This window comes from Cynocephalus volans, chromosome 18, assembly GCF_027409185.1.
Source record: "Cynocephalus volans isolate mCynVol1 chromosome 18, mCynVol1.pri, whole genome shotgun sequence".
NCBI lineage: Eukaryota > Metazoa > Chordata > Mammalia > Dermoptera > Cynocephalidae > Cynocephalus > Cynocephalus volans.
The window spans coordinates 10,381,854-10,402,518 of record NC_084477.1 but is presented as its reverse complement, the minus strand read 5'-3'; the positions used below and the strand labels follow the sequence as shown (position 1 = coordinate 10,402,518).

The window sequence follows — 20,665 nt, the reverse complement described above, 5'->3', positions numbered from 1 at the left end:
CTTTCAGGGTAGTGAATATGTTTGTTATGTTGATGGTGGTTATTGTTTCACAGGTGTAAGGATATGTCAAAACTTATGAAATTGTACACTTTAAATACATGCAAGTTTACTATTTAAATGTAAAATAAATAAACTATTGAAATTGAAATAAACTATTGAAAGTAAGAAAGAAAGAAATATGGAGGTAAATACCAGAAGACAAATATAAATGAATTACAGGTAGTTTCTTCTGAGGAGCCAGAGTTATAGATGGTCCAGTTTGCTGGTTTTTAAATAAGCATTTTAGTATTAATTGATTTTTTAACCATCTTTCTATTACTTTAATAAATATACTAGTTGCAAGAAGATGTATCCAAACAATGAAATTGTCTGAAATCATTAAAAGAATGAAGAAAAACTATAAGTACTGACATAAAACCTCTCTAGGAGACATTATTAGGTTAAAGAAAAAAAGCAAGTTACAAAACAATGTGTATAATATGGTTATATTAGGCAAAGGGCAGCCATTAGAAGTTTATAAAAGAGAACTATTTAGATGTGAATATTGCTTTTCAGGGAACAATATCCATTTTTGTTATACATGTGTATTTTTTGTTGGGTGAATGCTTGGGATTCTTCTATTAACCTATAGTGATTCTGAAAGTCCTCAAAGTTGAAACCACATGTAAACTTTATGCATTCATGTAAACTATTAAAGATATTACATGCACATGTGCATATGGGCAAAAATACTTAAAGACTGAAATAATATACATACAAAACTCCTGGTTATGTTTCCTCTATAATAGCAAATAGGAAATAAATGTTGAGTGGGAGATATTTATGTTAATTTCTATATACATATGTGTGTTACTCAAATCTTTTACAAAAAGATTTGTATATGATATAATAAATAAGACAGAATATTGATGAACAGGACATCTTAAACCTCTCCCAAAACTAAATGTAATTAGGCTTATATTCATCTACGTGACAATGTCAATGACTGACAATTACCTTTGGTCTCAGTTTCTATTTTGTGACTCATAGAGTAATTTTATATATTTAGATTTGTACACAGGTGTGTTTTTATCATTGTAGGATCTTGTGAATAAGTGGGATCAAAACTTCTCTCTCTTCTCTTACACCCTCGAGGAATGGATGAATTGTCAAAGAAACTGGCTTTATCTTGAACCAATCTTTCATTCTTTAGAAATACAAAGGTAAAAAAACTTAAAATGTACCATGTACACATAAAAAAAAAATGCATGGTGGGTGATTTATTTTCTGTAATCCTTAAGAAGTCATTTCTTCAATGAACAGTCAAACTATTCTACCTGTAGACATACAAGTATAATCTGCTGAATAATTATTATTTTTATTGTCTTTCATAAAAGATTACAAGCATCACATTTTTGTAAAAAGCCTTGTTTCTCAATTATTGATATAAAAATAAAAAGGACTGGGAAAGAAGTGTCAGATACATCATTATAATCTCTAGGCCACAATATTATGTATCTGTTTAGTTCTGGAATATTAACACAGTTTTGATGTGAATAATAAATATGTTCTTAGTAGCATTCATACGTTAATGAGAATTGCTTACTTTGGACGAAGTGGAAGAGTAGAAGGTCTGAGTAATTTTTTAAAATTCTACCTTTTCTTTGAATTCATAGCCTTCAAATTAAATGACCTCTAACTTTTTAAAAGTGATTGGTCTTAAGAATGCTTAAGTTGAGACAAATGAATTGTCTAGGCAGAGTTTAAATTACTGACAGTAAATGACACAGCTAGTCTAGGAGCCATTCTGAAATAAGGTAGGAAGTCATAGAATGTGTATTCAAAAGGCGTCTTAAAGCAATGGAAGACCTCAGGTTAAGAATATCATGTTAAGCAATTTTGAACATGGAGGCAAAATGGAGCCATTAGAATTTTATAAAAGAAAACTGTTTAGATGTGCATATCGCTTTGTAGGGAACAATGTCTATTATTGTTATACATATATATTTCTTAACATATGAATGCTTGGGATTCTTCTATTCTGTTAATCTATAGTTATTTTGAAAGTCCTCAAAAGTGAAACCACATACCTGAGGAGTATATCCTTTATGACTGCAACAACTTTGAGCCTTAAATTCGAACATTACTATTTTCACTAGAGATTTCTTAGTTAATGAAGAGATCAGACTCCAAGGAAGAGGGTTCAAAATGTCACTACATTGTTCTTTTACAGGATTTGCTGAGGTTGAAAGGGAGACTTTTAATTAAAGGATGCTGAAGGCTCCTATACAATAGATCTAAAGAAAAGGAAAAAAAATATGGGTCTGTAAGGGACCTGCCTTTGACTAATGGAGAAGGGCAATGTGGCCTGGTACCAGGGGAAAAATTTAAAAAAGAAGAAAGAAACAGATTCATTAGAGGGTAGAATTCTATAAGGGGAATTTACAGGAGTAAAGAATGCTGTGCCATTTACCCCCACACTAAACTAACTGAGGGCTGCACTAGAACCTCCCAGAGAGATTGGTAGGGTGTTTAACAGAAGGTGAGACTGAAGTTTCCTCTCCGATAGGGTTTTTGCTGAGCTATAGAAAGTTCTAGGCCCATCACTCAAGATGGTGAGTGGGATAATCGTGGGAAGGTTCTTGGGAGAGCTTGACATGTATTGCCCTAGAGTATGGGGGCATTAAAAACTAGGGCTTGCTGCTTCTCTGGAGAATTCTGAAACAAGCTTTAGTAGCAGGGAAAGGAAGAAGTACATGAATACTTGGTTATCTTAGACCAGTGGTTCCCAACCAGAGGTGATTTTGCCCTCTAGAGGATATTTTGCAAAGACCAGAAACAGTTTTAATTGTCACAGCTGAGGTGATAGTACTGGCATCTAGTGGGCGGAGGTCCAGAATGCTGTTAAAAAGACTGCAGTGCACAGGACAGTGCCCCTGCCCCCCAACAACAACAAAGAATTATTCTGTCCAAAATGTCAACAGTGCTAAAGGTGAGAAATCGTGACTTAGACTATGGAGACACAGTAGAAGGTTCCAAGCTAGAACCATTTTGAAAGATCTCCACCCAAACTGGCTGCTGGCCAGAACAAGGGCATCCCAGAAGTATACCACTTATATCAGGGTCTGGAGAAATCCTTAAGAGGTCAGTGGGAGAGAGCCAAGGAATGGATAAATACAAAGGTTCCTGTTGGAAGTACTCTAAAAACCCCAGCAATATATAGCCAATGGACATCTGCCATGATGGGAGGCATTCAAGAGCCAAAAGAGGATTCAAAGCCACACTAGCTGAACGAAAAAAAAATGGCTTTTCCTTTACTTTCCTCCCCAACTTCTAAGCCATAAGGAGCTTAAATCAGGTTGGGGCTATGGTGGGATGGGGATGAGAAATAATAAGTGAGCAGAGAAAGTGAAAGAACCAGTCCCCACACTTCTGAAACTACTTGCTCATTCAACTTCAACAGCAGCAGAAGCAAAACTAAATTAATATATAAATGGATTGCCATGCCACATGTGGGTTTTGCTGCCCTTTTCTAAGGGGAAAAAAATAATAATAGTTTGTAAAGGGAAATTTCTGCACCAAGGCTGACATTTGCTTTACATGTCACTATCTTCTAAGATTACATAATTATTAATAGAACTACAGTTTTCTTGTGCAAGTCTCTATACTCCTGCTCCTAGGCTAATGCCTTCTCTGACTTCTCTTCACATCAAAGCCCTACTCCTCCTTTAAAACCTAGAACAAATTCTTCTCCAATAAGCTCTCCCTAGATTCCATTTCCTCTCTAGAAATTCAGTAGCCCCTTGTTTTACTACATTTCTTAGGACACAAATCACTTCTACTTATGTAGAATTTGTGTATAATTGTGTTTTCCACTGCACACTAAGTATAATCTTGTTAAATGATGGTTATGTCTAATTTTTCCTAGTATTTCTTGCCATGTACATTATTTGTACATAATAGGAACTCAGAAAGTGTTTGTAATTAGTGATTAATCAGGAAAAATGTAGCATATCAAAATGTTTTATAAATACTCTGTAGCAAATGTTTTTAGATTATAGATTTATAGTGCCTTCAAAAAATAAAATTACATCTAATTTTATTTCTAAAGGCAGCTCCCAGCAGAAGCAAAACTTTTCTCTCAGGTGATTTCCATGTGGAGAGAAATAATGTCAAAAGTACAAAACAAACTGAACGCTTTGCAAATAACAACCTCTGCAGGAATCCTTGAAATTCTGCAGAATTGCAATATACATCTTGAACATATAAAGAAAAGTCTTGAGGTAAAACTACAGCTATCCTAAACTGGAGAATCATTTACTCTACAAATGTAGTTTAATACACTGCAGAAACTAATTCCATTGCAGATTTTCTTCTTTACTCCAGCTGCCAACAGTTTTTTAATCTCTCGCTATCTATAGCATTACTGAAAATATTATCAAAAGAAAAAGAGTATGAAATAACCTAAATGACATAGGCAAAGAATCAAACTTTAAAGTGCCCAGGTTCCCTTATCTTTAAGTTGAGAATGATAGTGCTCCCTGAGGGATTTGTGCTGAATGGGTTGATTAATTTAAGGCACAAGAGCTGGCACAAAGAAAGTACTTAAGGTTAATAGTTTTATTAGCACTACTATTACATTAAGTTGATAAATTTAGCAGAATTTGAAACAATATTTTGACAAGTTTATAAATTACTGATATATATTTATACATTGCCATAATATTAAATTGTCAACTAGACATACATAACCTTTTTTTAAATTGAAACATAATTGAATTATACATATATGTGGAGTACAGAGTTGAATATCTATGCCTGTGTACAGTCTGTGATGATCAAATCAGGATAATTAGCATGTTCATCATTACAAATTGTAATCATTTCTTGTGTCCATTAACCAATTTCTCCTTTACCCCTCCCCCCCTCTTCCCACCTCTAGTCAGCACAGTTCTGTTCTCTCCTTCTGAAAGTTCAATGTATTATTGTTTTCTTTTTCTTTCTTTTTTCTTTCTTTCATTCTTTCTTTCATTCTTTCTCTGTCTCTCCTTCCTTCCTTTCTTTCCTTTTTAGCTCCCACTTTATAAATGAGTACATGTTGTGTTTTTCTTTCTGTACTGGGCTTTTTTAATTGGTTGTACATATCTGTGGGGTAAAGTGTTGAATAGTAATACCTATGTACATTATGTGATGCTCAAGTCAGGATAATTAGTATATTCAACATCATTACACAATGTAATCATTTTTTGTGGCCCTTTACCAATTTCATGCAAACCCTCCTGCCCTTCCACCTTTCCCACCTCTAGTAGCCTCAGTTCTGTTCTCTCCTTTTGAAAGTTCAGTGAATTATTGTGACTATTGCATCTTTCTTTCCTTTCATTTTTGTTGTTTTGTTCTTTGATGTTGTTATCTTTTATCTCCCACTTATAAGTGAAGACATGTGGTATTTCTTTCTGTTCCTGGTTTATTTCACTTAACATAATTTTCTCTAAGTTCATCCATGTTGCTGTGAATGGCAGAACTTCATTCTTTTTTATGGCACAGTAGTATTCCATTGTGTATATATACCACAATTTTCTTAGCCACTCGTCCATCAGTGGGCATTTAGGTTGATTGCAACTTTTGGATATTGTAAATAGAGCTGCAATAAACATGGCAGTGCAGGTGTCCCTTCAACATGATGATTTCCATTCCTTTGTGTATACACCCAGCAGTGGGATTGCTGGAGCATATGGCAGTTCTATATGTAGTTGTTTGAGGAATCTCCATACTGTTTTCCATAATGGCTGCACTAATTTACAGTCCCACCAACAGTGTAGGAAGGTTTCCCTTTCTCCACATCCTTGCCAGCATTTGTTATTCTCTGTCTTTTTGATAACTGGGGTGCGATGATACCTCAGTGTTGTTTTGATTTGCATTTCTCTGATGTTTAGTGATGTTGAGCATTTTTCCATGTGTCTTTTGGCCATTTGTGTATCTTCTTTGAGAAATGCCTATTCAGCTCTTTTGCCCATTTTTTAGTAGTGTTTCTTGTTTCTTTACTGTTAAGTTGTTTGAATTCCTTGTATATTCTTGGTATTAATCCCTTGTTGGATGCATACTTTGCAAACACTTTCTTCCACTCTGTAGATTGTCTTTTTGTTCTCTTAATTGTTTCTTTTGCTGTGCAGAAGCTTTTTAGCTTGATACAATCCCATTTGGTTTTTTTCTTTTGTTGCCTGTGCTTTTGGGGTCTTATTCATAAAGTCTGTCCAGTCCTACTTCCTGAAGTGTTTCCCATGTGTTTTCTTTCAGGATTTTTGTAGTTTCAGGTCTTATATCTAAGCTTTAATCCATTTGAGTTGATTTTGATATGTGGCAGGAAGTACAAGTCTACTTTCATTCTTCTACATATGGATGTCCAGTTTTCCCATTTATTGAAGGACCATTTATTGAAGAAGCAGTCTTTTCCCCAATGTGTGTTCTTCTCACTTTTGTCAAAGATCAGTTGGCTGAAAATATGTGGATTCTGGGTTCTCTGTTCTGTTCCATTGGTCCAAGTGTCTGTTTTTATGCCAGTACCATGCTCTTTTTGTTACCATAGCTTTATAGTTTAATTCAAAGTCAGGTAGTGTTATGCCTCTGGTGTTATTTTTGCTCAGCATTGTTTTGGCTATTCAGGGTCTTTTGTTGTTCCTTATGAATGTTAGGATTGTTTTTTCTATTCCTGTGAAGAATGTCATTGGTATTTTGATGGAGATTGCATTGAATTTGTAGATCTTTGGGGGTAGTATGGACATTTTCACAATGTTAATTCTTCCAGTCCAAGAGCATGGAATGTCTTTGCACTTTTTTGTGTCCTCCTTAATTTCTTTCAGCAGTAATTTGTAGTTCTCATTGTAGAAATCTTTCAACTCCCTGGTTAATTTATTCCTAGGTATTTTATTTTTTAGTGACGATTGTAAATGGGCTTGCTTTCTTGATTTCTTTTTCTGCTAGTTCTTTATCGGAGTATAAAAATTCTGCTTATTTTTGCATGTTGATTTTATATCTGCAACTTTACTGAAATCATTTATCAGCTCTAAGAGTTTTTGGTAGAGTCTTTAGGTTTTTCTATAAATAGGATCATGTCATCTGTAGACAGGGACAATTTGACTTCATCTTCTCCAGTCGATGCCCTTTATTTCTTTCTCTTTCCTGATTGCTCTGGTTAGTACTTCCAATAGTATGTTAAATAGGAGTGGTGAGTCCTTCTCTCATTATTGTTATTAAGAGAAAGGCTTTAGCTTTTCCCCATTCAGGATGATATTGGTGGTGGGTTTGTCATATAAGGCTTTTATTGTGTTGAGATGTTTTCCTTCTATACCTAATTTGCTGAGAGTCTTTATCATGAAGCGATGTTGAATTTTATCAAATGCTTTTTCTATGTCTATTGAGATAATCATGTGGTTTCTGTCCTTGATTTTGTTGATGTGGTGTATCACATTTATTGATGTGCGCATGTTGAACCATACTGGCCTCCCTGGGATGAATTCCATTTGATCATGGTGTATAATTTTTTTCATGTGTTGCTGTTTTCTGATTGCTAATACTTTGTTTAGGATTGTTGCATTTATGTTCATCAGAGATATTGGTCTGTTGTTTTCTTTTTTGTTGTATCTCTGGTTTCAGTATAAGGGTGATGCTGGCCTCATACAATGAGTTTGGCATATAGTTGTTTATAATAGTCTCTAATGATTATTTGTATTCCTGTGGTGTCAGTTGTAATGCGTCCTTTTTTATTTCTGATTTTTGTTATTTGGGTCTTCTTTCTTTTTTTTACTTAGCCTAGCCTGGTTTGTCTATTTTGTTTATCTTCTCAGAAAACCAATTTTCTGTTTCATTGATCTTTTGTATCATATTTTGGGTTTTTCTTTCATTTAGTTCTACTCTGATCTTAATTATTTTGTTCCATCTACTACTTTTGGGATTGGGTTGTTCTTTTTTTCTGTAGTTCTTTGAGGCGTAGCATTACGTTATTTAAAATCTTTCTGTTCCTTCGATGTAAGCATTTATTGCAGTAAATTTCCCTTTTATTGCTGCCTTTGTAGTATCCCACAGGTTTGGGTCTGATATGTTTTTATTTTCATTAGTTTCAAGAATTTTTTGATTTCCATTTAATTTCCTCTTGAACCCATAGGTTTTTCAGGAGTATGTTATTTAATTTCCATGTATTTGTATAGTTTCCATAGTTTTGCTTGTTATTGGTTTCTAGTTTTAATCCATGTGGTCTGAAAATATACTTGAAATGATTTCAGTTTTTTAAAATTTGCTGAGACTTGATTTGTGATGCAACTTATGGCCTTACTGGACAATGTTCCATGTGGTGATGAAAAGAATGTATATTCTGTAGTTGTTGGATGAAATGTTCTGTAGATATCTGCCAAGTCTAACTGGTCTAAAGTGTAGTTAAAATCCTGTGTTTTTGTTTGTCTTGGAAACATATTGTTTCTCCCTCATTTCAGAAGGATAGGCTTGCTGGGTATAGTATTCTTGGCTGGCAGTTTTTTTCTTTCAAAATTTTGAATATATCATCCCATTTTCTTCTGGCCTGTGGAGTTTCTGTTGAGAAGTGTGCTATTAGACTGATGGGGACTCCCTTTTAAGTGACTTGGAACTCTTCTCTTGCTGTTTTTAAGATTATCTCTTTGTCTTTGAGCATTGCCGGTTTGACTGTAATGAGTCTCAGGGGGGGTCCTTTTTGGACTGAATCTGTCTGGAGATTTTTGACCCTCCTTGACCTGAAGGTCATGTCATTCCCTATACTGGGAAATTTTCTGGTATTATTTCATTGAATAGGTTTTCAGTGCCCTTTCCTTTCTCCTCTTCTCCCAGAAAACCCTTGATTCAGATGTTTTGTTTCTGCACTTTAAGATTGTCTGCTAGCTCTACTAAATTTTCTTCATTTTTTAAATTCTTTTTTCTTTTCTTTTTGTCGACCTAGGTTATTTCAAAAAGACCATCTTCAAGATTAGAAATTCTTTCTTCTGCTTGTTCTAATCTGGTGTTTAAGCTCTTGGTAATGTTTTTTATTTCATTGAATGAATCCTTCAGTTACAAGAGTTCTGCTACATTCTTTTTTAAGGTATTAATCTCTTTGTAAATTCCTCCTTCAAATCCTGGATACTTTTTCTCATTTCATTGTGTCATCTTACTGAGTCTTCTTGTATCCTTAAGGTTGTTGCTTGGAATTCCTCTTCAGTCATTTCAAGGGTTTCCTGCTCTATAGAGTGTGGTATGTAAGAATCATTGTATTCTTTTGATGGTGTTATATTTTCTTGTTTTGTTTGTTTTTTCCATATTTCTAGTGTCTCTCCTTTGATGTCTGCTTATCTGGTAGAGCAGTTGCTTCTTCTGTTATTCTAGAGTAGGCTTTGAGGAGAGAGACTTTCTCTTTCCTCCTGTTGATATGTTTTATATTGACCACTGAGTGGGGTGTTTTAATATTGGTTTCGAGTAGACACAGTAGCATAGTCTCCATGTGGGTACTTCGGCTGTGTTCACTGTTGGAGTTGTGTGTGAGTGTTTCCATGGCCTAGACACTTGGTCGATTAGTTATTCCTTGTTAAGTTTAGTGACATTGTGTTGGTTCATCAAGGACATGGATGAGCTCTCAAGTTCTTAGGAGAAGCATCTGGGTGCTCTGTCACTCTTTAGCTGGGGTGGGTGACCCAGAATGGGCTTATTGATACCTCAGCTAACATCCTATGATCTTGATGCATGCACTGGGGTATATTAGAGTGCCTCAGTTTGAATGGGTGACCCTGGGTGGGTTTTCTCTTTCCTCTTTCCTATAAGCAGAGGCTCCTCCTTAGTCCTTGCATCCCCCAGTTGGGGGATGGATTGGTGGTGATTGGGAATTTTCTTCCTTACTCTATATGGGTATCCTGGGTTTCTGCACTCTCAGGGGGTTTTGCATGTATCTCTCTTTGGATCAAGGCAGTCATGTAGGCTATACATGTACCGCTCCACCAGGTGCTGCCACATGGGGCAGCATAACTCCCACTGTGGATTGGGCCACTAGGTCATGGGTCTGCACTCACTTACCTCTTTTCCTGGGCTCCACTGGTGACTCTCCTTTTATCAATGCCATCAAGTGGTCAGTGGTCCACCTATAAGGTGGTAGTGGCTGCTGCTGTGGTAGTGAGCCACCCTGCAATAGCAGTGGCTGTGGTGGTGGCTATGGTGGACCACTCATGCAACAACAGTGGCAGGGGCAGGGGCAGGGGCTGAGGTTCCTGGTTGGCAAGGTTCCAGACACACTGCTGTCCTCTGTCAGGCAGGCAGAGGCTGCCCATGACTGGTGAGGTCCCTGGGCATGCTGTTACTGTCAGTCGGCAGGTGGGGGGCTGCCAGCATCTTGAGTGCTACCCAGGAACATTGCTGCCATCCATCAGCCATATCCGTTAATACTGGGTTTTAATATTTGGGATTTGTGGTGCACATATTCACTTCTTAAACCAAGATGTTTTTTTCAAGCATTCATCACTTTTCCTTGTTGAATACTAGTCACAGTGGTTGTGCATACCCCTCTAGAAAAACTATAGGGAGTCACAGCCTATAGAAAATTCTCTGTCCAGGCAGGCCCTCCTAAATACAAATCCATGCTCTAGGGCAAGCATAAGGAGCTGCACCCAGAGTGATTCTGGGTAATAATAGATAATTTACCAGTCAATCATTGAGATAAGGCTTCCAGTAATTTCTAGCACATGTTTGGACTATTACTGAGGATCATTACAAACCAGTAGTCTTCTACTTATATATTGAAAACCCACTTTATACCAAACACTGCTTCTAAGTGTTGGGACTACAGAGATAAAAGACATATTCTCTACTATTACACAATTCAAAATCTAGTATAGGAAACAAAAAAATAAAGAGATTATTACATGTGGTATATGTTATGATAAGTTGGATGGTATGGCCATATTAAAGAGGAGAAATTAACCCAGCCTGGGAAAAGTGATAACCGACCTGGGTCTTGAAAGAAGTATTACCTAGTATTAGCTAGGTAAAAGATTCGGAGTATTGTATAAGTGGGTGGGTGGCTGGGTGAAAAGAGCAAAGGGAAAATGTACAAAGACATGGAAGCATGAGCAAGTATGGCACATTCTGGAGTTGTTAGCAAGATGTTGCAGATGAAACAGGTTGCAAACAGGAAAGTGGGAAGAGATGAGATTTTCCAGGGAGGCAGGGGGAAGAGAGTGAAGGACCTTGAAAATCGCAATGAGTTTTGACTTTTATGAGTAACTACTGAAAGATTTTAAGCAGGAGAGTGAGATAATTTAATTCAGAAATATCTCTCTGGAAAAAAAGCACAGAGTATGGATTAGAGTTTTGAGAATAGGTATTATAAACCAGTTACAAGATTAGAAATATCAGCGGGCTAAAGTAAGGCCATGGTGAAGATGAAAGAAGGTATAGAGCCACAAGTTCGAGGTAGGTGAGTAGAGGATATAAGAAAGAGGTCCTGGAAAGTGGAAAATAATCACAGTCCAGAGATAGGAAGGAAGAGGCTTGTGTGGAAACAAGTTTGTTCATACTGAAGATATAGTACTTATGGGACATTCAAGTGAACCTCTTCAATTGGGGATTGTATATATAAATCTGGGGCAGAGAGAAGTGGTCTGAGCTGAAGAACAAGTGAGTATGTACCAGATAGCTCAAGAAGAACATGACGAGCAGGAAGAGTGGTGAGGATGGAACTCAAGAGACGTCAACGTTAAGGTGTGGGGGACAAAGAGGGACTCTTGAGAAAAAATGATAAGAAGTGGCTGACAGATGGAAGAGAGTGAAATTCCAGTAGTCGGAACAAGAGCAGAAGCAGTGGAGTCAAATGCTATGGAAGTATCATGTAACATGAAGACTGAAAAGCTCCCAGTAAATTTGATAACAGTAGGGGCCAGATGGCAGAGTGTGATATGACTAAGAGATGAGTAAATAAAGATTTTGAGTTTACGGATTATCTTTTCAAGAATTTCGATTGTGGAGAGAAGATGGGCAAGTAGACAAGTAGCTAGAGGAGAACAGGGAGAGGGAGGGATTCTTATATTTTTAATATGAGAGTTTTAAGGGGGAGGCCTGTTGCAAGGGAGAGATTAAAGACATAGGAGAGTAATAAATAAAACAAGGGAATCAATCTGCCGTAAGTGAATGGGTATCTCTTTCTCTGAAAAGAAGGAAAGACTTAAGGCTGCTGTCAATGCAGCTAAGTTGTGGGAGGAGTAGGAAATCTCTGGACAGTAGCATGTGAGGTCTTCTGTGAAATGATAATTTATCCTCTAAGGTGATAACTCCATTTATACAAGGAATTTCAAAAAGTTCATGGAAAAATAGAACAGAAAGATAATACGAATCTTTGAAATTTTTGCAGTATCCTCGTCAGTAGGTAAGAGCAGAAAGCTTGAAACATGAGAAAGCAATCTTGAAAATAAAATAGAGTGCTTTATTAATGATAAATAATAAAATGGTGTCTGTGTGTAAGGGTGGAATTTTTTGTTTTTGTTTTTGTTTTCACTTGTTTTAGTTTTGCTTTACTAAAAAATTTTTTTGAGCAATTTAAGTATAGTTTTCATTGATCATGGGATGATACTGCTACGTATACTCTAACTTCACTATTGTGGCTTTTGTGTGTAAATGTAGGCCCAAATGAGGACGTGATTCATATCATGATTAAAAATATATTCTGAATTGCATTTCTTTTGGTTCTGGACAGGACTACCTTGAAATTAAAAGAATGGTTTTCCCAAGATTTTACTTTCTTAGCAATGCTGAACTTCTTGATATTCTAGCTGATAGCAGAAATCCTGAGTCTGTACAGGTAATAACAGTATTCTCTGTTTGGCAATATAATTTCCTGACAAGGTCCAGATTTTATAATGTTACTGATATATGTTTCTGGTTCACAGCCTCATCTTGTGAAATGCTTTGAAAATATAAAACAATTATTGATATGGAAACAAGAAGTTGGCCCTCCTGCTGTAAAAATGCTCATATCTGCTGAAGGAGAAGGTCTTGTGCTGCCAAAGTATGATAAATATGTTACAAATTAAGTGTTTAGACTCTATAAAACCCCTGCTTTAAAACTTCTGATATTTCATAGACATTTGCTATGTAAACTATTCTTTCAAAGATAATATCCTTATACAAACACACTTTGACCTTTCCATAGTCTCCATAATACATACTCTTCTCACCTTTGCTTTAAGTAAAAGTAAAGTAATCTTTAAACTCCTGGGTGCTTTCTAATTTGCGTCTACCTTTTTGCTCTATCATTGAACTCTGTCTTAGGTTTCCTACTCTCTTTAGTGCTTGTCCCATTTTTGGTTTTATTATATGAACATCAATAGGAAGGAAATTTGCTATTTGTCTGGAGTTGTTAATGCTGCTCCCACTGCTGCTTCCTCTGGCTTTTGGCTTCATCGTGGTCAGCTCCCAGTCCCACGAGGACTCTCTTCCTCTGGCATGTGGCTCTTAATGTAAGCCGATTTCAAAAATGCTGTGCCCAAGCCTTCTTATCCACTGAAACCCCTAACCCAACCCTAGTGTTTCACAGAGCCAAAGAGAGATCCAAAAATGTTTTGTAAAACAATTTATCTGTCTTATAAATTCATATTTTACACTGAAACTATGTATTGTGTAAATTCATGGTTTTGATATCAGAATTTCCTAAAGGTAGGTAATATGTTTTCTGCATAGTTTTCCAAATTAAGATCTAGAAACCAAAAGACATTATAGAATTATAGTCCTTTGACCCATGAATATTAGGAAAGTGTGTAGAAAACTTAGTCTACAGGCTTGTCAAAGGACTGAAACATAAATAAATTTTCATAATATTATTTTTGAAATGAATTATAGGAAAATCCATATAAGAAGTGCTGTAGAACAGTGGATGGTAAATGTAGAAAAAAGCATGTTTGATGTGCTAAAAAAGTAAGTACAATTTTCAGATCTTAAAATTATATTCATATATATTTTTTAAAAACTCAGTACTAACCTAAGTGGGAAATATCCAGAGAAGTATATGGAGTAAAGTGCTTTATGAACTGGATTTTGATAGAACGTGATGGCATATGACTAAGTGGAAAATAATCATTTTTACAGTGTGTCAGTTTGAGAGTGTAATCATGGACAACATTCAGACAGTTTTTGTGTATGTTGAGATTTATATGTATCTGAAAACTGTCCAGGATCTAAACTCATGTCCACCTTTGCCTGCTTTCAGAAGACCTAGTGCTCAGTAGGCCTCCAGTTTTAGCCAGCCTTGCTACTTTGCATTTTGGTTCCACTTTTACTTCGTAGAATTGTTTACTTGCCTTAGTCTTTTTAATCTTTTTATATTTTAGTCTATCATTGCTATCTGTTCAGAGTAAAGTAAGAACCTCAGAGTTCTGAGGTTTAAAAGAACCTTTAAAACTAATTTGACTAGAAGAGTTTTATTACATTTCTAAAAACTAGTTATTGGTTATAGAAAGGCTATTGATCTTTAAGTTTTTATATCTATGTTTATTAATATTATTATGAATGCCAGTACGAGTACAAGGTTTCTAGAACAGAGCAGATTATTATTTACTTATATGAATAACCACTTTGGCGCGTTTTGCCCCAGTTCCTACCCCTGGGGTGATGTAATAAGAACTAGATGTCATCTTACAGTTAAGGAGAGACTTTTTTAGGCAAGGAAACCTGAAAAAATGATTCTGGGTGTTTATATAAAAGAGACAAGCAGTTTTTCAATTGTTGCCCTGGGATTTTTCTGGTTAGATAATCATATCATTTGCTGATAATGATAATCCTGTATTTTTCTTTACAATTCTTTTTTTTTTTTTTTTTTTTTGTGACTGGTAAGGGGATCGCAGCCCTTGGTGTGGTGTTGCCCGCACCGCGCTCAGCCAGTGAGCCACCAGCCAGTCCTATATAGGATCCGAACCCGTGGTAGGAGCGCCGCTGCACTCCCAGCACGCACTCTCCCGAGTGCGCCACGGGGTCGGCCCTACAATTCTTTTTATAATGTCATTTTCTTTTTATGTTACTTTGAATGATGAATTCTATACAATGTTGAAAAGTACAGATGACAATGAGCATCCTTTTTTTGCTTTTAATTTTATTGGGAAAGTTTGACCATGATGCTTAGGTTTTTGAAATATATCCCTTATCAAACTAAAGATGTTTTATTCTCTTCAGAATTTACAAAGTTTTAAAAAATATTTTCTTTATTTTATTTTAATTGACAAATAATAATTGTATGTATTTATGGGGTACAAGGTGCCATCCTGCCCACCCCCACTTCTGGTAATCACCATTCTACTCTCCACTTCTATGAATTCAACATTTTTAGATTTACATGTAAGTGAGATCATGTGGTATTTATCTTTCTGTGCCTGGCTTACTCCTCTTAGCATAATATCCTCCAAGTTCATTCACTTTGTAACAAATGATAGAATTTCCTTCTTTTTTAGCACTAAATAGCATTCCAATTGTGTATACACCACATTTTCTTTATCCATTCATCTGTGGATGGACACTCAGGTTACTTCCATATGTTGGCTGTTGTGAATAGTGCTGCAGTGAACATGGGAGTGCAGACATGTCTTCAACATACTGATTTCAGTTACTTTGGATATATACCCAGAAGTGGGCTTGTTGAGTCATACGGTAATTCTTAGGTAATTTTTAGGTTTTTGAGGAAACTCCATACTGTTTTCCATAACGTCTATATGGATTTACATCCCCATCAACAGTGCACAAGGGTTCCCTTTTTTCCACATTCTCTCAAACACTTGTCTTTTGTCTTTCTGATAATAGCCTTTCTGACAGGTGCAAGGTGATGTCTCCTTGTAGTTTTGATTTGGATTTCCCTAATTATTAGTAATGTTGAGCATTTTTTAATATATCTGTTGACCATTTCTGTGTCTTCCTTTGAGAAACGTCTATTTAGATTCTTTGCCTATTTTCTAATTGGGTCTTTACTTTCTTGATGTTTAGTTGTTTGAGTGCCTTATATATTTTGAATATCTGCCCTTTATCAGAAGTATGGTTTGCGAATATTTTTTCCCAGTCCATGAGTTGTCTCTTCATGCTATTGTTTCCCTTGCTGTACAGAATATTTTTAGTTTGACTCAATCCCATTCATCCAGTTTTGCTATTGTTGCATATGCTTTTGGGATAATATCTGTGTTAGTCTGTTTCTGTTGCTTATAACGAAATATTTGGAACTGTTTCATTTATAAAGAAAATGAAATTTATTCCTTACAGCTTCTGAGGCTGGGAAGTCCAAAGTCCAGGGAACACATCTGGTGAAGGCCTTGGTAGTGGCAGCAGTGACCCAGCTGACTCACATGGCAGAAAATGGCAGAGCAGAGAGAGACTAACCTCTCATGTGCTCTTCTTTTAAAGTGTTCAGAACCACACCCCTGACCACCATTATTAATCCATTCACTAGAGCATGGTCCTACAATCTAATCACCTCTTCAAGGCCCCACCTTTCAACTCTCATAATAGGATTTCCCACCCTCAAAAGTTACAGTGGGAATTAAGCTTCTAATATATGAACTTTGGGGACACAATTCAGTCAATACACAGCAATATCCAAAAAATCATTGCCCAGGCCAATGTCATGGAGCTATTCTCTTAGGTATTCTTTGGGTAGTTTTACAGTTTCAGATGTTGCATTTAAGTCTTTAATCCATTTTGAATTGATTTTTATATATGGTGTGAGATAAGGGTCCAATTTCATTTTTCCACAATTTTCCCAGAAGAGACTGTCATTTCCCCATTGTGTGTTCTTGGAAGTTTTATCAAAAATCAATTTACCTAGGTTCTCTATCCTGTTCCATTGGTTGATGTGTCTGTTTTTATGCCAGTACCATGTTGTTTTGATTAATATAACTGTGTACTATAGTTTGAAATCCAATAGTGTGATGCCTCCAGGTTTGTTCTTTTCTGCTCAAGATTGCTTTGGCTATTTGGAGTCTTTCGTGGTTCCACATGAATTTTATAATTGATTTTTCTATTTCTGTGAAAAATTACATTGGAATTTTGATATGGGTTGCACTGAATCTGCAGATTACTTTGGATAGTATAGACATTTTAACAATATTCATTTTTTCAATCCATGAACACAGGATATCTTCTCATTTATTTATGTCTTCATTTTTTTCATTAATGTTTTATAGTTTTCAGTATACAGATCTTTCACCTGCTTGGTTAAATTTGATTCTAGTAATTGTTTTTTATGCTATTGTAAATAGGTATGTTTTATTAATTTGTTTTTCCAGTAGTTTGTTGTTAGTGTATAGAAATGCTACTAATTTTTATGTTAATTTTGTATCCTGCAACTTTACTGAATTAGTTTGCTGGTTCTAACAGTCTTCTGGTAGAGTCTGTGGAGTTTTCTACATACAAGATCATGGCATCAGCAGAGACAGTTTCCATCCTTTCTTTCTGATTTGGATGCCTTTATTTCTTTTTCTTGCCTAATTGCTCTGACAAGGACTTCCAATACTATGGTCAATAGAAGTGGTAATAGAGGACATCCTTGTAGTGTTCCTTATCTTAGAAGAAAAGCTTTCAACCTTTCATCACTGAGTATGACGTTAGCTGGCGGCCTGTCATATATGACTTTACTGTGTTGAGGTACATTCTTTCTATACCTAATTTGTTGAGAGTTTTTATCATAAAAGTATGGTGAATTTGTCAAATGCTTTTTCTGCATCTATTGAGGTAATCATATACTTTTTCTCCTTCATTCCATTAATATGGTGAATTATATTTATTGATTTGCAAATGTTGAACGGTAGTTCTATCCCCGGGGTAAATCCTGTTTGATCATGGTGAATAATCCTTTTACTGTGCTGTTGAATTCAGTTTGGTAGTATTTTGTTGAGTATTTTTGTAAGTATGTTCATCAGGGATATTGCCCTGTAATTTTCTTTTCTGGTATTGTCCTTATCTGGCTTTGGTATCAGAGTAATGCTGGCCATGTAAAATGAGTTTGGATGTATTCTTTCTTAAGTATTTTGGAAAAGTTTGTTGATATTAGTTCTTCTTTAAATGTTTGGTAGAATTCAGCAGTAAAGCATCTGGTCCTGGGCTTTTTTTTTTTTCCAAACTGAAAATTTTTATTATTGATTCATCTCCTAACTTGTTATTGGTCTGTTCTGATTTTATATTTGTTCTTGATTCAGTCTTGGTAGGTTGTATGTGTCTAGAATTTTATCCATTTCCTCTAGGTTATCCAATTTGTTCGCATATAATTGTTCATAGTAGTTTCTTATGATCCCTTGTATTTCTGTGGCATCAGTTGTAATGTCTTTATCTCTTATTTTTGATATAACTTTTTGAGTCTTCTCTTTTTTTTCTTGGTTAATCTACCTTGGTTTGTAGATTTTGGTTATCTTTTCAAGGAAACAGACTTAATATCATTGATCTTTTCTATCATCTTTCTAATCTCAACTTCATTTATTTCTGCTCTGATCTTTATTATTTCCTTTCTTCTAATGATTTGGGGCTTAGTGTGTTCTTTTTCTAGTTCCTTAAAGTGTAATGTTAAGATGTTCGGTTGAAATTTTTCTCCTTTTTTATGTAGGTATTTATTGCTGTAAACTTACCTCTTAGAACTGCTTTTACTGAATCTCATAAGTTTTTGTATGGTGTGTTTCCATTTTCCATTTTCATTTGTCTCAAGATTTTTTTTTTAATTTCCCTTTTAATTTCTTCATTGACCCATTGGTATCCAGGAGCATATTGTTTAATTTCCATGTATCTGTGAATTTTCCAAAATTCTCCTATTATTGATTTCTAATTTTATACCACTGTGAGTGAAAAAGATACTTGATGTGATTTTAGTCTTTTAAAATTTGCTAAGACTTTTTTTGTGGCCTAACACATGATCTGTTATGGAGAGTGTTCTGTGTGTACTTGAGAAAAATGTGTATTCTGCTGCTGTTGGTTGGAATGTTCCGTTTATGTCTGTCATGTCCAATATTTCCTTGATTTTCTGTCTAGATGATCTGTCTGTTGTTGAAAGTGGGGTATTGCAGTCATCCGCTATTGTTGTATTGCAATCTATTTCTCCCATTTGCGTATTTTTTCTATCCTTTCACTTTCATCCTGTGTGTGCACTTAAAGGTGAAGTGAGTCTCTTATAGACAGGATATAGTTGGATCTTACTTTTTATCCATTAAGCCACTCTGTGTCTTTTGATTGGAGAATTTAATATACTTGCATTGAAAATAATGACTGGTAGGTAAGGACTTACTATTGCCATTTGTTAATTGTTTTCTTATTGTTTTGTATATCCTTTGGTCACCTATTCCTCTCTTGCTATCATTTTTTGTGATTTGATGCTTTTCTGTAGTAGTACTGTATTAGTCTGTTTCTGTTGCTTATAACAAATACTTGAAACTGAGTAATCTGTAAAGAAACAATATTTGTTGCTTATAATTTCACAGACTACTTTAAGCTGATAACTTAAATTTCATTGCTGTATAATTTACGTTTCCGTGAACAGTTTATTTTTTTTTATTTTATTTTTTTATTTTATTTTATTTTATTTTATTTATTTGTTTTTTTTTAAATTTTATTTTGTCGATATACATTGTAGCTGATTATTGCTCCCCATCACCAAAACCTCCCTCCCTTCTCCCTCCCCCCCTCCCCCCCAACAATGTCCTTTCTGTTTGCTTGTCGTATCAACTTCAAATAATTGTGGTTGTTATATCTTCTCCCCCCCCCCCCCCCGGTTTGTGTGTGTGTGTGTGTGTGTGAATTTATATATTAATTTTTAGCTCCCTCCAATAAGTGAGAACATGTGGTATTTCTCTTTCTGTGCCTGACTTGTTTCACTTAATATAATTCTCTCAAGGTCCATCCATGTTGTTGCAAATGGCAGTATTTCATTCGTTTTTATAGCTGAGTAGTATTCCATTGTGTAGATGTACCACATTTTCCGTATCCACTCATCTGATGATGGGCATTTGGGCTGGTTCCAACTCTTGGCTATTGTAAAGAGTGCTGCGATGAACATTGGGGAACAGGTATACCTTCGACTTGATGATTTCCATTCCTCTGGGTATATTCCCAACAGTGGGATGGCTGGGTCGTATGATAGATCTATTTGCAATTGTTTAAGGAACCTCCATACCATTTTCCATAGAGGCTGCACCATTTTGCAGTCCCACCAACAATGTATGAGAGTTCCTTTTTCTCCGCAGCCTCGCCAGCATTTATCGTTCATAGTCTTTTGGATTTTAGCCATCCTAACTGGGGTTAGATGGTATCTCAATGTGGCTTTGATTTGCATTTCCCGGATGCTGAGTGATGTTGAGCATTTTTTCATATGTCTGTTGGCCATTTGGATATCTTCCTTAGAGAAATGCCTACTTAGCTCTTTTGCCCATTTTTTAATTGGGTTGCTTGTTTTCTTCTTGTAAAGTTGTTTGAGTTCCTTATATATTCTGGATATTAATCCTTTGTCAGATGTATATTTTGCACATATTTTCTCCCACTCTGTTGGTTGTCTTTTAACTCTGTTAATTGTTTCTTTTGCTGTACAGAAGCTTTTTAGTTTGATATAATCCCATTTGTTTATTTTTCCTTTGGTTGCCCGTGCTTTTGGGGTCGTATTCATGAAGTCTGTGCCCAGTACTATTTCCTGAAGTGTTTCTCC

At 35.6% G+C, this 20,665-nt stretch overlaps 1 protein-coding gene across 1 annotated transcript in view; it reads left to right on the top strand.

Moving 5' to 3' along the window:
• The window catches only part of DNAH14 (dynein axonemal heavy chain 14), a 338,933-nt gene that overhangs the window by 93,003 nt on the left and 225,265 nt on the right, over positions 1 to 20,665 (top strand). The window contains exons 21-25 of the mRNA XM_063082910.1: positions 1,081 to 1,202; positions 4,091 to 4,262; positions 12,713 to 12,817; positions 12,906 to 13,024; positions 13,855 to 13,929. Of these exons, the coding sequence (XP_062938980.1) occupies positions 1,081 to 1,202; positions 4,091 to 4,262; positions 12,713 to 12,817; positions 12,906 to 13,024; positions 13,855 to 13,929 (593 nt within the window). The remainder of the gene's footprint in view (positions 1 to 1,080; positions 1,203 to 4,090; positions 4,263 to 12,712; positions 12,818 to 12,905; positions 13,025 to 13,854; positions 13,930 to 20,665) is intronic.